Source organism: Schistocerca piceifrons, chromosome 3, assembly GCF_021461385.2.
Source record: "Schistocerca piceifrons isolate TAMUIC-IGC-003096 chromosome 3, iqSchPice1.1, whole genome shotgun sequence".
Taxonomy (NCBI): Eukaryota; Metazoa; Arthropoda; class Insecta; order Orthoptera; family Acrididae; genus Schistocerca; species Schistocerca piceifrons.
The window spans coordinates 407,309,061-407,326,288 of record NC_060140.1 but is presented as its reverse complement, the minus strand read 5'-3'; the positions used below and the strand labels follow the sequence as shown (position 1 = coordinate 407,326,288).

General features: G+C 43.3%; 1 protein-coding gene across 1 annotated transcript in view; it reads right to left on the bottom strand.

Moving 5' to 3' along the window:
* LOC124789384 (metabotropic glutamate receptor 4-like) overlaps positions 1–17,228 on the bottom strand; it is an 876,620-nt gene that overhangs the window by 27,535 nt on the left and 831,857 nt on the right. The window contains exons 12-13 of the mRNA XM_047256716.1: positions 14,721–14,926; positions 1,345–1,474 (exon numbers count right to left, since the gene is read on the bottom strand). Of these exons, the coding sequence (XP_047112672.1) occupies positions 1,345–1,474; positions 14,721–14,926 (336 nt within the window). The remainder of the gene's footprint in view (positions 1–1,344; positions 1,475–14,720; positions 14,927–17,228) is intronic.

Below are 17,228 nucleotides of genomic sequence, written 5' to 3'. Positions count from 1 at the left end.
TTTTTAAATGGCAGATTTTTTAATTTTTTTTAATTTTTTTTTTGGAAAGAAGAGGTACAATTAGTGATAACAGACTTTGTTTCACTGCTCTGAATCCTATACCTTCCGGAATATTTAGACTGTAAATAATGGAAACGGCGTCACAGTTTATGCTTTAATGCTCTAACGTCGTTAGGCGGGTTGCCTGCATTGACCTGAATCCTGATGTAGGATTGCAGCAGATACTGTGAAGCCGTTGCTATCCTTCAAAGACTAACTATTTCAAAAGATATGGTGTTTACTAGAGAGAAAACAAATCTGCCATCGCGAATTGTACCTCTGGTTTTCATTTCTGTAGAGAAAACATACATGTGCCATAAATAATAAAAAAAACTTAACTTTGTCATATTTTTCTGTTTTCCGTCCTTCCCTTAGTTGCTCTTAGTTCGTGGTGGTATGCACTGTCTATGCAACTAAATGAAGACAGTTTGTTTATTGCCAAACGCGTTTCGCTTCTTTTATCTGGGAAGCATCATCGGTGGCCTGAAATACATGTTTCCTTTTATACATACAATAAACGTATTATGTGGTAGTCGTGTTTTTCTCTTGTTTTTTTAGGTTAGAAGCAACTTTTGTAGCACAAGTTCCGTAATGTGAGCTTATCGTACGGTGTTACTTACGATTTCCAGCGCTGTTAACTCGTGTATGGTCCTGGAGGTGTATTTGCTAGTTTCCATACACACCTGGTCGATTTCTGGCGTTCTTTCACCCACATTTCTCACATCGCATGTATCACTTGCACTTCCCATTTTGTGACCAACATATGTGTGTATCCGATGTGCAGTGTTGCCGACTGTTGCTGTGTGTTGGTCTGTCTTTTGTTTGTGTTGTTATTTGGTTCGATTTGTGTTTGTGTGTGGTGTGTGTGTGTGTGTGTGTGTGTGTGTGTGTGTAACAGTAAAACAGAGTTGTGACAGAGTTACTAACTACTGTGGGCACAAGACAAATGAACAAGCTTATGGTACTGCAAACGTCTCTTACCTTGTCATTTCACGAGATACTGCGAATGGGATTGGATTCAAATGAGTACACGAGAACAAAATGTGATCATCAGTAACTTCAGGCCGGCACTACGTCTTCTCTACCCTTATTTGACCAAAAAATGGAGACAGATTTCGTCTAACACTAGGATTCAAACAGAGTACCTTCAAAGCTAATGTCTCCAGGCTGGAGTTTACTAGTGACATTGACTGCGTAGAAGCTTTAGCAAGATGTCACACTTATCTTTTAGATACCTTGCTTTTCTTTCTTTGACGCTAGAATTAGGTAATTTGGGAAACGGCAGTAACTGGAGTGCCTACTCACCGGAGTCGGTGGTCTGCGATGAGATGCCCGTCGGGTGCATCGGCGGCTTCTGGCCGCAGACGACGGCGGCCATCATGCTGCCTGTCTGCGTGGTTCCCGTGACGGCGGGGCTCTTGGCGCTGTACCGCACCTGCAGGCGGAAGCGGAGGGTTGTCAGTCCGCGATACAGCTACATCCTGCTATTTTCTTATGTAGCTCTCAATCAAGTGACAATGCAGTTAGTTTTCACTGTATGATATGTACATGTACAAATACCATTTGTGGATATATACTGACTGACAAAAAAGTGAAGCTCTCGGAAGGGTAAGAGCAAATGAAATGAAACTTCTATTTGAGATAGTATGTGATGTTATTTCATTGATTACAAAATCGAGTCATATTTATAAAGATATTAGCAGTATGAGGTGGCTTATCAATATGATGTTGCACAGCCTTTGGCCTGGATGCGTGCACTGTTTAGGTATGGAACGGTATCAGAAAGCCATTGTACTCTCTCCTGAGGGAAGATGGCCTGGAACTGTTGTAGCATTAGCACTGGGACGAAGTTGACGTCTGACCTGGTCGAACACATGGACTACCGGGGACAGACATGACGATCTTGTGTGGATCCGGTAGTGCCTCAACAATAGGCAGGCTGTTCGTAGAGACACGTTGCATGTGTCGAAGAACATGTCTTGTCGAAAAATAGCATCACAATTCTGTCACATGAGAGATAATACATGAGGTTGACAGATGATAGTGACGCACTGCTGTGCCGTCACTTCTTCTTCTTCTTCTCCTTCTTTTAGTGTTCAACTCTGAGGTTGGTTTGCAGCAGAGCGCCATTCCTCTCTTTTGTCTGCCTTCCTCTTCATTTTCACGTACGTGTTACATCCAATATCATTCATGATCTGTTGAATGTATGATATCCTTGGTCGTCCCCGCCAATTCCATCCCTTAATCGCACCTTATGCTGTTGTTCCAATTTTGCTTTATCTTAGGATGTGCCCTGCAAGTTTCTCTTCTTTTTGGATATGCCTTCTAAGAAATCTGGTATCCTGTACTCTTCTAAGCACCTCTTCATTTGTTACTTTGTCTCTCCAGCTGATCTTCGTCCTCGTTTTATAACACCACATCTCCAGGACCTCTAGCCGTCTTCTCTCCTCTTCCCTGCCGGCCGCTGTGGTCGAGGGGTACTAGGCGCTTCAGTCTGGAACCACGCGGCTGCTACGGTCGTAGGTTCGAAACCTGCCTCGGGCATGGATGTGTGTGATGTCCTTGGGTTAGTTAGGTTTAAGTACTTCTAAGTCTAGGGGACCGACGACCTATGATGTTAAGTCCCATAGTGCTTAGAGCCATTTGAACCATTTTGAATCTTCTCTTCCCATTGTCCAAGTTTCACATTCGTATAGGGCCACACTCCAAACGAAAGCTTTCATGATACGTTTCCTTATTGTCAGACTGATGTTCGTGCTGGTGAGTAAGTTCCTTCTCAGATTAAATGCAATTTTGGCCTGTTCTATTCTGCTCACAGTTTCTTTCCGGCTTTTATCATTCCTTGTGATTTTTCTTCCCAGGTAGGTAAATTCCTCTCACATCCAGATCCTCACTTCCAATTATCATTCTCAGAGGTTCACATTCTGCTTCTGTACTGCATACCATCACTTTAGTCTGTTTCTTGTTTATTCTCATTCCATACTGGTTGCATAGAATCCTGTCCACTGTTCTAAGGACTTCCTATAGATCTTCTTTTGTCTCCGTGACTATAGCAATATCATCTGCATAACGTAGTGTGCTACAGATGAAGAATGGTGTGAATATTTGATGGCTACCTGTTGTCTAAAATTATTAGAACTTTTCAAATAGGAATTGCAGAACAATGTGCCCAGAGGACGTGTTCGTGCAGTTTACCACCATCATTCGGACTTTGGGGAAGGTCGATTGATTGTCACGCTGGACATTAGACCATCATACTAACAGATTACAGTTGGATGTAGTGCAGTGACAGTAGAACGAGTGGAATCAGTTCAAGAGAGGAGGCACGAGTCTTTCCAGAAGCCCTACACCACGGGAAGACTGTACGACTCTTCGACTGTCTGACTATTACACCGATAACAACAACTGAAATCTGGGCGTAGGTTAGGGTCAGTTTGTCATCACACACCTTCAAGAAAAGAGTACTAAAATCTGGGTTGAGATTTCGAGTGGCATGCCTCGTTTACCCATAACACCATACACAAATCTCTGAATTTCCAAGTTGTTGAACAATCACCATTCTGCCTTTTCTGAGGGAGGTAATGCGACACAAATCATCTGCAGTCACCCAACGGTCCCAGCGAATGATGTCATCGACTCGCTGAATGTTGTGTGGAGTTACAGCAGTCACTAGTTTGCATGGTACAGAGCTAGGGTTATGTTGGACATTAACTGGTGTCCTGTGGTGTTCATCGATAAGTCTTGCTTCCACCTGTGGCACTCAGACCAACGCCATCGTGTGCGTAGACTACATGGTGAATGGTTAAAGGAAGCAGTGATTATTGGGACCCATACCTCTCCACTTCTTCGAATTAGATACAACAGGGCTAACTTGGTAATTGTTGAAGGGAGGCTGAATGCTTGACACCATGTGGTATAGAAGGTAAACCAAGTTGTCATAGCTTCATGATCAGAGTACCCAATGGCGTATTCTAGCAGAACAATGCGACACTCCACGCTGCAGTCCACTTCATGTACTGCTGGAGGAATGTACGGATCCTTGAGTGGCCAGCGCGTTACCCTGATTTATTACCCACAGAACAAGTTTGTGATGGCTCCAGCCATCAATCTCTTTGAACTGACGTTGCATGTGTTTCAGGCATGTTAAAATTCCTCATGATGACAACTGGAGGCTGTTTGCTTCCATTTCACAGAGAATACAAGAACGTATTAATGCCTATGATGACAGCACAACATACTGATTTTGATGATGGACATCAGTTCAGGCTGGAATGAAAATTTAACCATGAAATACCCGTTATGTGATGAACACCTTGACAAAGTGTGATAAATATCGATCTCGTAATTCATGGTGCAAAAATTTCCTTCAGTGTGTGTGTGTGTGTGTGTGTGTGTGTGTGTGTGTGTGTGTGTGTGTGTGTGTGTGTTCTATTACGAAAAATGTCTATCACAGGATCTGAAAACATTGGAAGAAGCTTAGGAAAAAGAGACTGCGAAAAAACAGCAGGTGTTGGAAAATCAAATCGTTTTGATGAAGGTCGCACAAGCATTGAAGCCGCCTGCTATTAGTACTGATGTCAGTTCTCTTCCACCAACGGCAGAAACATTCAGCCCGTCCAGGCAGGCAGTCGACCAACAGATGATGAGATTGTATTAAAAGTCCCGTTATGCCTCACGACTATTCATAATGTTCTGCATGAGGTTTTATTCGGCTACCTGCTGGTTTATACACGTGTCCGATAAGATTTCTTAACCAGGACGCTCAGGCGTGAATGCTAATTGCAGAAGCAGGAGACATCGTTCCGAAAACCATCGTGAATGGCGATTAAACATGGTGTTTTCTCTGTAAATCCCACTTGAACCATCAGTCAGCTGAAAGGAAGATAAGAACGTCAGGGAAGGAAACATTTCTATTGGGCAAAGTTATCTGGAAGTGAAGCTGGAGATGTTTTTTGTTTTTGTGTACTGGAAAGAAAACGTCATCTGGACAGCTCCGCCATCCAGTTAACACCACAAAAGGAAATGTGAAGAAAAATGGTCAGCAGATAATTCGATTTCTTACTAGTTATAAATTACCTCCACGATGAAATACTATTGGATTAAAACGTCTGTTACGTCTTTGTCTTGAAACTTGTGTACAATTTAGGACGAAGACTACTCCTAATTCTGTTAGATTCGAGTATGGAGTGAGGGAAAAGCAAGGGCGGGTGTGCCTCCCAGATCGCGTTAGTCTTTTGTTAACGTATTCTTATGATGCCTTCCCTCTTTTCGTCCGTGTATTTAGTACTGATTGCCTTGTACACAGATATTGTGCACAGTATATAAAATTGTTTAACTTATTTGATAATAAAAAAGCTACTCATGATCAGAAGAATAGCTAATACTGTTTCTCAGTAACGTTTTTACTCGTCCCTTTAATTTTCTGTGAGCCATTTTATCCACTCTTGATTAGCGAGTGGGATGCACCAGCGTAGCTCGGCCATTAATAAATTTGCATTTACTAGGCAAACATCTGAAATGTCATGAACAGTTAAAATGACTTGGGATTCCTGATGCGTCATAATATGTTACTATACCTTTTAGACTTTGTATTTTTATACCACGTATTTTAGCGTATTGATACTTGACTGTTTGACTGTCTTATGGATGGTTTGTGGCAATGATGCTTTGACGGCCACTGATATTTTTATTCCATTTTACTGTTGTGCCTGTAGTTTATCGCGAGTTCCCCTCTGGCGAGCATGTTGCGTGGGCGTCCTTCTACATTTCATAATGTTTTTCCTGTTGTTGTTGTTGTTGTTGTTGTTGTGGTCCTCAGTCCTGAGACTGGTTTGATGCAGCTCTCCATGCTACTCTATCCTGTGCAAGCTTCTTCATCTCCCAGTACCTACTGTAACCTACATCCTTCCGAATCTGCTTAGTGTATTCATCTCTTGGTCTCCCCCTATGATTTTTACCCTCCACGCTGCCCTCCAATACTAAATTGGTGATCCCTTGATGCCTCACCACATGTCCTACCAATCGATCCCTTCTTCTGGTCAAGTTGTGCCACAAACTTCTCTTCTCCCCAAACCTATTCAATACTTCCTCATTAGTTATGTGATCTACCCATCTAATCTTCAGCATTCTTCTGTAGCACCACATTTCAAAAGCTTCTATTCTCTTCTTGTCGAAACTATTTACCGTCCATGTTTCACTTCCATACATGGCTACACTCCACCCTTTTCCGTTACATTTTTTTTATTTGGCGTCCAAGCAAAAGAATTTCCGTACTATCTTCTACGTGTCTTTTATAACTAAGTTCTTTATATACTTGAGCATGAGGAATGTACTTCCTTGAAATCATGTAAACTGACTTGCTTCGGCGACGTGGACACAATTTCCTTGCTGCTGCACGTCGGTATAACTCTCTCTCTCTCTCTCTCTCTCTCTCTCTCTCTTCATGTACAGTATGTACGCTTCAATGATGCTCTTTACATATGCTTCAATGGTGCTCTTTACATACCACAGTGTTATTTGTTTGACGAAGTCGAAATGGGTGATGACTTTGACAGCACCATGACATGTAATGCCGTGATATGTGTAATGCAATTCTGGTATGTATATATTGAACAGTTGTTTATGGTGTCTTCTGCTTTACATTGGTAGAGTTAGGAGCGCGTATGTAAATAAGGCTACCTCTAAGTGGTTATATTTTTCTAGGCCTGACGATAGTCTTTACCTACTGAAATTAAAAACCCGATTACAAATACATTGTGATGCAAGACTGGAATTATAATAAAGCAAATACTTTCCTGGATCGCTGAAAACTTTTTCGTAACTCTGTCGCAACGTAACTTATAAAGTTAGAATTTCAGTAACGAATCAAGTAATCCATTGGCCAATATTTACCATCCAATCTATTCATTAATACTTATCCTCTAATGTGTTGATCTGTAAGTTGACTCCACTCGTGACGTACAGTATCATTAAAAGACGACACCAATCTTTCAGAAGTCACATAACTTACACATTTTCAAAAAGTTTTATTTAAAAACCAAAAATTTTAGATCGACTGCAATGGAAAACTGATATATCGGTTTTATACCCCGTTACCAGTAAAAAATTAAAGCATCTGCTATAACCGAGATCAAACAAGTACCGAAAAATAACGGTTTTTTAGGACTAAAATCAGGGACCGGTTTTAACTGGGCGGTTTTTCCCATCCCTACTATGAACTGAGACAAATTTTGTCAACGTTCTCAATATACGCTGCTTTGCAAAAGTTAAGGACGAGATAACTAAAGTAACATAACATATTAACTATTCGGTAGTTGGTTGGTTGATCGGTTGGTTGGGGGGTGGGGGACCAAACAGCAAGGTCATCGGTCCCATAGGATAAGGAAAGGATGGGGAAGGAAGTCGGCTACGCCCTTTCCAAGGAACCAACCCCGCATTTTCCTGAAGCGATTTAGGGAAATCACGGAAAACCCCAAATCGGGGTGGCTGGACGCGGGTTTGAACCGTCGTCTTTCCGAATGTGAGTTCAGTGTGCTCGGTGGAAAAAATGAAAGTGTGGGAACATGTTGCCAGAGGTCTGACAGTCATGTACAGAAGCTGGAAGTCACATGGCGTTAGGTCAGCGTGATTATAGCGCCAAAGTGGGACTGGCATCGCAATACGAGACAGTTGAAGGAACTGGAAAAGATAGTGTGTGTTAATCAGAGAGCAGTTACGGTGCACTGTGGTGGTGTTCTTCATTACAACATCGCCTGGAGATGTTTGGATGACTTCACACGGTCAAGATTAATCGGGAAACTGGAAGAACGATGTGTGGCGATTGTAACCCTGGAGTTTGGTACTGCTCACAGCATTGTTTCAAGTGCTTGGGAAGCGTTCCAAACCAGACACTGCTGTACGAAGGAGAGGAGGTGACCGACGACAGTCAACTACAGCAGCAGATGGCCGCTACGTTGTGCAACAGGCAAGAAGGGGCCCACATCCAACATTGGTGCAAATGCAATCCCATTTAAGAGGACTGAAAGGCACGCAGTTTCACCTTCCACGGTGGATCGGCGACTGCATGGGTGTATACCAGTACGCTGTGTTCCGTTGACACATGCACATCGGTTGCACAATTTGCCACCGTGCCAAGAGCACAGGGGCTGAACCAACAAGGAGTGGGGTCGCGTGCTTTTCTCGGACGAGAACAGGTTCAGTCTGAGTAGTGATTCTGGATGTACCCTGATAAGACGAGAAGAGGGAACATGTAATGTACCCACGAACCTTATAGAACATGATCGTTTTGGTGATTCAGACGTTGTAGTGAGTTGGTGGCATAATGTTGCATTCGCGTTCTCATCTCAAAAACATTGAGCACAGTAGACTCACCAGTCAACGGTATTGTGACACTGTACTTCTTCTCCACGTGCGTCTTTCCGGCGCTGCATTTGACCCTGACTTCATTTTTATGGATGACAAATGTGCGACCGCATGTAACTGCGCTGGTGGAGGATTTCTTGCAATGAGAGAATATTCAGCCTTCCCGTTCCCCCGGCTTCAGTCGCACTGAGCACATGCGAGATGCATTGGGAAGCTGTATTTCAGTACGTCCACATGCACCGACGGCCTTCCAGCAGTTGTCAACTGCAGTGGTGAGAGCATTGAACACCCTACCACAAAAACTGCTTACCAGGCTTGAAGTTAGCATGAGAGTATGTTGCAGAGCATGCATCGTCATCGATTGTGACCACACACTCTATTAAGAATCATGTCCTCCCTTTTGTAGTGTCCAGGGGACCATCATAAATTGTGGGGATTTCAGTGTGTCATTTCTATTCATCTCATTGCGTATTTCTTCCACTTACTGTACTGTACTCTGCCGTAGCAGTTCTTTCTATGTATGGTCCAAGTTTCATCGAGCTACGTTACTTGGCAGGGTCACATCATGCGAAAGTTACTGTCGACCTTACGTTTTGCACACCAGTGCGATTTGATTTCAAAATTAGGTTTCTTTGCTTAAAATGTTTCTTGGAATTTTTGAGAGACGAATGTATATCTCCAGTAGGATATTCGCATAGTTCCGTTTCACTGTCTAGGATTCCCATTTAAGTTCTCTGAGGATCTTTTCAAGTACTGCCTGTTACGATCCTAGTAAAGTACCTAACAAATTCCACCTGACAAATGTAAGTCTTCCGTACACAATCAGAACTATAGATATAAAATCTTCATTCCATTTCATATTGGTTTGTAAATTTGCAGCTATTTTAACATGACTGGCTTCAGAAATCAACTACTAATTCTGTAAGCTAACAATGTAAACTATGTCTCGTTTTTGTGTCCTTTACCTTGCATATATCGATGTTTAAGCTGGTATAACACGCAAAATCGTAATACTTACTGTTACTGTGCCTAAATCAAAACCTTAATTCCAGACTGAAATTTTCACTCTTCTACGGAGAGTACGCTGATATGAAACTTCCTGGTAGATTAAATGGTTCAAATGGCTCTGAGCACTATGGGACTTAACATCTGACGTCATCAGTCCCCTAGAACTTAGAACTACTTAAACCTAACTAACCTAAGGACATCACACACATCCATGCCCGAGGCAGGATTAGAACCTGCGACCGTAGTAGTCGCGCGGTTCCGGACTGCAGCGCTTAGAACCGCGTGGCCACCGCGGTCGGCCCTGGTAAATTAAAACTGTGTATTGGACCGAGACTCGAACTCGGGATCTTTGCCTTTCGTGGGCAAGCGCTCTACCCTTTTATTTCTTCTTTGCATTTTGTTCCTTATTGTTCGTTGTTTGGTAGCAGCGGACGTCACAAGACATCCGTTGAAGTTCGTTCTTTATTCCCCCACTCAGTTTTTTTTTATTACTGAGAGCAGCCTGCTCCCTGACCGAACACGCTGATCTACCGTGTCGGCACACCAGCTGAGCTACCAATGACGACTCACGACTCGTTCTCACAGCTTTAATTCCGCCAGTACCTCCTCTCCTACCTACCTCCCCTGTGGCTACGCCATGTCTGGACAATATTCTTTCTTCCAGGAATGTTACTTCTGCGAGATCAGCAGGAGAGCTTCTGTGAAGTTTGGAAGGTAGCAGACGAGATACTGGCGGAATAAAAGCTGTGAGGAGGGGTTGTGAGTTGTGCTTGGGTAGCTCAGATGGTGCCGGCACGGTAGCTCAGCGTGATCGGTCAGAGGGCTGCGTGCTCTCTGTAAAAAAAAAAAAAAAAAACTGAGTCAGGGAATCAACGATCAACTTGAACGGATGTCTTGTGACGTCCGCCCAGACTAAACGCAACGAACTATATTGAACAAAAAAAAGATGATAGAACACTTGCTCGCGAAAGGCAAAGGTCTCGAGTTTGAGTCTCTGTCCAGCTCACAGTTTTAATCTGCCAGGAAGTTTCAGAACCTGAATTTTCTGACAAAGTAGTATATTGATAAATGCAAACCAATGTTGAACGCACGTGCGGACAGCTTTTATTTCTTTTTATTTACTCTTTATTTCCTTCTTTCTCTAAGAGACGGCATGGCTAACTTAGGTCTAAATCAACCATGGGTTAAAACAGTTTAAAGGTCATGCATATAGGTATTCACATACTAGCACGGAAATTTTGCGGTACGTTGCATTACGTTGATGATGTGCATTGCTTTACGACTAATAGGATTGTTATAGTACGAATGGCTGGTAGTCTTAGGTTAGAGTTTTGGGTGGGAATGTTACATAAGGAGGATGTGTGACTTACGTGTCGGAAAGTGTAATAGAGGCCAAGTAGATAGAAGATGGGCAAGATAGCAAGTAGACAAGGAAAAAAAGTGCCTTTTCTTGGATTGGGAAGGGTATGGTAGGATAGGGCAGACTTCACAGATTACACAGTTTATGGGGTTGATTTGTCTGTCTGAGAAGGGAGGCGTTTGGTTCTCAAAGATGGGGTACACAATAAGGCGTTTGGTGAAGCTGCTACAGTTATTTAAAGACATGTGGGATCTCGACCATCTGATACAGATTGCAAGTGGGAGAAGATAGTTACGGAAAGCAAGGCGGAGAGCAAGTCGTTCTTCGATATGAAGGTGTACTAAGTTTCTTAAATTTTTGTTTTACAAGTCGTTCTTCGATATGAAGGCGTACTAAGTCTCTTAAGTTTTTGTGTTATGGACTGTCAGTAGAGGTCTATCTAGGTCTTTGTGGGGTTGATGCTTATACCAGGAGGTATAGTTTTTGGGGTGGTATTGGAGAGATGACTGCAATGAATGAGAGAGTATAAAGAGCACCTTGATCAAAATGTAATTTAAAATTAAAAAAAACAAATTGAAACAATATTTTTACAGTGTAGAAGTAGAGTTCACACTTTTTAAAGGTTGTGCTCTATATACGTGATAATTTCCAGTAAATCATACTTAAAGTCGTATCGCACAATTTTGAAGGGGCTAGAAAAAAATGAAAATGAAAAATATCGATTTTTTAAGACTCAGCTCTGTTGGAGGGAATCTTGAACTATTTGATGCAAGGCACTCGCAGCGTAGCTTTGACACTGAAAGGTTTCAAAAGGTCTTTCTAAGTTGGTTATTCATATAAAACGTTGTTTATTGAATATACTGTAATTCAATAGAAAGAGCTCGAGAACTTCTAAAACTTTCAGAAAATCACGTTTTAAAGTTGGAGATTCCTAGTTTTCACAAAAATGATTCCCATTTCATGTGCTATCAGGATATAAAATAGAAAAATCTATATCTGACTTACAAAAATTTAATTCTTATACCTAGTCCACCTCCTGTAACAACTCAACCGTCATAGTTCCTACCCTTAGCCTCTGAAAACAGTTTATGAACACGTATGTCAATCTGGCTTCATATTCAAACCCAACTAACATGTGATTCCTGTCAGTTTCTTCTCCTGGTGTCACCAAAGTTTTTCCTCATTCAATACTACAAAACTTACACCACATCTCCCTTTCACCCCACCAGATATGTTCAGCTATATGCTTAGCATGGAACCAGGAAGGGCATTTATGTGCAGCGATTTATCACACAACCTAAGATAAACCGGAATTTGTGTAGAGAAATCTATTGCACGTCGTACTTGAACGAAGGATGTAGCAGACTAAAGAATTAGTAGATAAGAAATAGGAAAAACCGAATAAAAAGAAGAAAATACAGTACTTTACAATGTACCCTTGCACGACTACAATGGATAAGTGCAATTTTTACTTTATTTATTTTATGGTTTTGAATAGTTTGAGGTGACTTGAAAAGGGTATAACAGTCAAATATGAATTTTCAATGATATTTTTACTATTTCGCTAACCTTACTGTCTTGATGCGTCGATGTTTTGCAGTGGAATGTTGGAAATTTCTTCACATGAAACGGTTATTATTCGCTGCCTCTAGACGTCGTATTTATGCACACGCATCGGAAATATGGAAATCATGATTCATTGGCATTCACTGGTACGCTGAAACCAGCAATCTCCCCTGTACAGTTACTAATCTTGCTTCCTTAGAGGCGCTGTATAATCTGACAAAAAGCTGCTAGGACAGTTAATGATATTCTTGTGTGCTCCTAATCCTATAGCTTATAAATTTTATCAGAATATATACACCGTCCATACAGGACTCATCGACTGCGAATGTTTCAATTAAGTTGCAATGGACATGGTTTATCAGTCAGAGAACTTTGGGAATACAGGGTGGAGAAAAACTGAGTTACGAAATTTTAACCCTGTATAGCTGATGCCGGTTGGAAGCAAAACTACTAATGTTGTGTACAGTGACAACAAACCATTTTTAAATTACGGAAACTTGGCGCCACGCTCTCCGATTGGCCGTGGGATTGCCCTGTTGCCGTTCGTCGGTTGACTGGCAGTGCTATGGTTGTCGGTTCACACATACAAACCTTCCTCGCCCCGTCACTGCCCTAACATGATACGCACACGTGTCGAATAGGTCTGCTGTTTGTCTCCACCTCACGTCGCATTCACACGTAAGCTTCGCTTCGGACCACACACACACGTCACCTGCGATTTAGTCATACAGTAAGCATGACAGCACAATATTCGTTTGAAGAACAACGAGATATGGTTTTTGACAGCACAGTATTCGTTTGAAGAACAACGAGATATGTTTTTTGTTTGTGGACTAACCGATGGTAATGCGCATGAAGCTCGACGGCACCCAGGAAGACGCCTCCACACCCGAAAACGTTTACAGCTATTCACCGGCGACGTGGCGAAACAGGCTCGTTAGCGGGGTATCATGGTATTGCTGGAAGACCCTGAACACGACGGGATGCTGCATTTGAGGGGACTGTTCCCGAGCGCTTCGAGGAAGCATTTACGACACTCGAGCGGTTGGACACAAAGGGTCACTCCGGTTAGTCTGGGAGGTTTTGAGGGATGACGGTAAGCATCCATTTAGGATGTATAGGAGGTGGGCAAACATATGAAAACACCAGAAACATAACACCTTACCATCCCCAGGGGCAGGAAACCCATTGGCATTCAAAGCAGCTTCTAACTTTCTAGGAATGGGTAAATACCGCTCCTGCATGGTTTTCAAGGGAATCTTATACCATTCTTCCTGAAAAATTATGACAAGCTCAGGTAACTATGATGGAGGTGGATAGCGATCACGCACCCGTCTCTCCAAAGTAGGCCACAAAGCTCAAAAATATTTGATATCTGGTGACTGTGGTGGCCAGGGGAGATATAAAAATTCATTGTCGTGCTCGCAAAACAAGTTCTGGGTGATGCGAGGTGTGTGAAAAGGAACACAGAATCACTATTGGGGGAACAAACATTGTACTATGAGATGGACCTGATCAGGCAAAATGGCCATAAAATCCTTGGCAACAGTGGGACACATGGAATATCAGAATATGGCAGTCGAAATCATCACCAAAACCCCACCGTGATCCAATATTGGGACGTAAACTTGGCCGGAAGTTGGAGACAGTGTGAGAACAAGACTCATGCAGCCAAATGTCTTCCTTTCTTTGTTCCATGGTCTCAGCTTTAGGGCTTCTACACCACGTTTGTTTTGGGTGTTTGCATCACTGATGAATGGTTTTGGAATTCCAGCTCGCTTCTGGATCTTCCTTCGTATTGTTTTGGTGCTGTAAAAGTTCACGAGTGTGATATTCAGTCCTGCAGTGACTTTGGCAGCTGGCGTCCCCTGGTTTTTGGTCTCTAGCCCCTTCAACGACCTTCTGTCAGGATCACTCAACACACGCTTTCGTCCGCGTTCTAACTTAACGGATGGCTTTTCCCGCTTTCCCCGTATGCGATATAAATCGTGATCGGTTCCTCTTGAAAAAACAACAAACATTTCGGCGATCTTTGAAGCGGAAGCACCCACCATACTAGGATCAAAAATTTTCCCACATTCAAATGCACTCGGCTCCAACGCAGTGCTCTCAAAACTACGCAGAACACTATTCAGACCATGACTGACGCTTGTAACGTATTGAGGATATTTCACAGTTGCCGTTCATGGCCAGAATCTGCATTTATGTTCAAGCACACATCTCTCGCGTTGTTACCGTATTTTTCTCCAACCCCTGCTTTATTCATGCCTGACACAGAAATTGTAAATTTCAGTACCGTAAATTACAGTGATCATTTGTCTTACATAAAAGTAGTGTAATAGTTGCATATATCTACAGAATTATGGATAATGGGTGGTACCCTTACCGGCATCATACTCTGGCGAACGTTGCGCTCAGGGTGCACGATGATAATGTAGAGTTTAGGCGAGAAGAGGCAGGCAAGCGTGACGCTAGCCGACAAGCTGATGGTGACGGACATGCTGGTGATGCGCAGCGGCACGTGGCTGCTGGTGCCGAAGTAGAGCGGCACAAACGCCAGCCAGATCACGCACGTCGTGTACATTGTGAAACCTGGAACAAAAGACCCACATACAAAAATGGTTTAAATGGCTCTGAGCACTATGGGACTCAACTGCTGAGGTCATTAGTCCCCTAGAACTTAGAACTAGTTAAACCGAACTAACCTAAGGACATCACACACATCCATGCCCATGCGGTTCCAGACTGCAGCGCCTTTAACCGCACGGCCACTTCGGCCGGCAACCCACATACACAACGGCTGGAATACACAGAACCACATACACAATAGGTATCTGTTTACAGACATGTGGTAATGCGCAACGGTTGGGGGCCTGAATACAGCGACCAGAATGCCAACCAGGTTACGAGCTTCATTAGTTTTGTGAAGCCTGGAACGCAAAGATCCAAATACTAAAGCGTTCTATGGCGACACACATGCAGGCGACGGGCAGCGGCAAGTGACTGCTACACTAGAGGCCATTAAAACTGATACACCACGAAGATGACGTGCTACAGACGCGAAATTTAACAGACAGGAAGAAGATGCTGTGATAAGCAAATGATTAGCTTTTAGGAGAATTCACACAAGGTTGAAGCCGGTGGCGACACCTACAACGTGCTGACATGAGGAACGTTTCCAAACGATTTCTCATACACAAACAGCAGTTGCCCGGCGTTGCCTGGTGAAACGTTGTTCTGATGCCTCATGTAAGGAGGAGAAATGGGTACCATCACGTTTCAGAGTTTGATAAAGGTCGGATTGTAGACTATCGCGATTGCGGTTTATCGTATCGCGACATTGCTGATCGCGTTGGTCGAGATCCAATGACTGTTAGCAGAATATGGAAGCGGTGGGTTCAGGAGGGTAATACGGAACGGCCTCGTATCACTAGCAGTCGAGATGACAGGCATCTTATCCGCATGGCTGTAACGGATCGTGCAGCCACGTCTCGATCCCTCAGTCGCAGAAGTTTGTAAGACAACAACCATCTGCACGAACAGTTGGACGACGTTTGCAGCAGCATGGACTATCAGGTCGGAGACCAAGGCTGATGTTAACCTTGACGATGCATCACAGACAGGAGCGCCTGCGATGGTGTACTCAACGACGAACCTGGGTGCACGAATGGCAAAACGTCATTTTTTCGGATGAATCCAGGTTCTGTTTACAGCATCATGATGGTCGCACCCTTGTTTGGCGACATCGCGGTGAACGCACATTGGAAGCGTGTATTCGTCATCGCCTTACTGGCGTATCACCCGGCGTGATGGTATGGGGTGCCATTGGTTACACGTCTCGGTCACCTCTTGTTCGCATTGACGGCACTTTGAACAGTGAACGTTACATTTCAGATGTGTTACGACTCGTGGCGCTTCCCTTCATTCGATCCCTGCGAAACCCTACAATTCAGCAGGATAATGCACGAACGCATGTTGCAGGTCCTGTATGGGCCTTTCTGAATATAGAAAACGTTCGACTGCTGCTCTGGCCAGCACATTCTCCAGATCTCTCACCAATTGAAAACGTCTGGTCAGTGGTTGCCGAGCAACTGGCTCGTCACAATACTCCAGTCACTACTCTTGATGAACTGCGGTATCGTATTGAGGCTGCATGGGCAGCTGTACCTGTACACGCCATCCAAGCTCTGTTTGACTCAATGCCCAGGCGTATTAAGGCCGTTATTATGGCCGGAGGTGGTTGTTCTGGGTACTGATCTCTCAGCATCTATGCACCCAAATTGCTTGAAAATGTGATCACGTGTCAGTTCTAGTACAATATATTTGTCCTTTGAATACCCGTTTATCATCTGCGTTTGTTCTTGGCACAGCAATTTTAATGGCCAGTAGTGCAGTTCCGAAGACTAGTGGCACAAATGACAGGCAGATAACGTATGCCGTGTAGCAGGTGTGGCAGTGAAACGGGCGATTTTGAAACATCCACCAACGTGAATTTACATTGCTTGCAATTTAAAATGTCCATCACTAGAAAATGACGTTACGTAGGCCGCCGCCATTTTGATTCACACACATTTAAAGACTTTTACGGAAGCTGACCATCACATCTTGCAGGATTGGCTCTGGGATTCGATTAACTTCATCTCTGATTTGATCCTTCGGCTCCTGGACAGTGTGCAGTGGGTCACGCCAGAAGATCTGAGCTTTCAAATGAACCAAAGGAAGAAATCTCACGCAGAAAAATTAGCGGATGTTGGAGGTCAGGAAATTTCTCCCGTTCTTGGAGATGAGATTGTCAGGAAATATGTTCTGTAGCGCGTTAATAGAATGGCACTATCTTGATGGAAGAATGTGTTTGCATTTACAGGAATATCAGCGACCTGTCGCACTTCTAGAT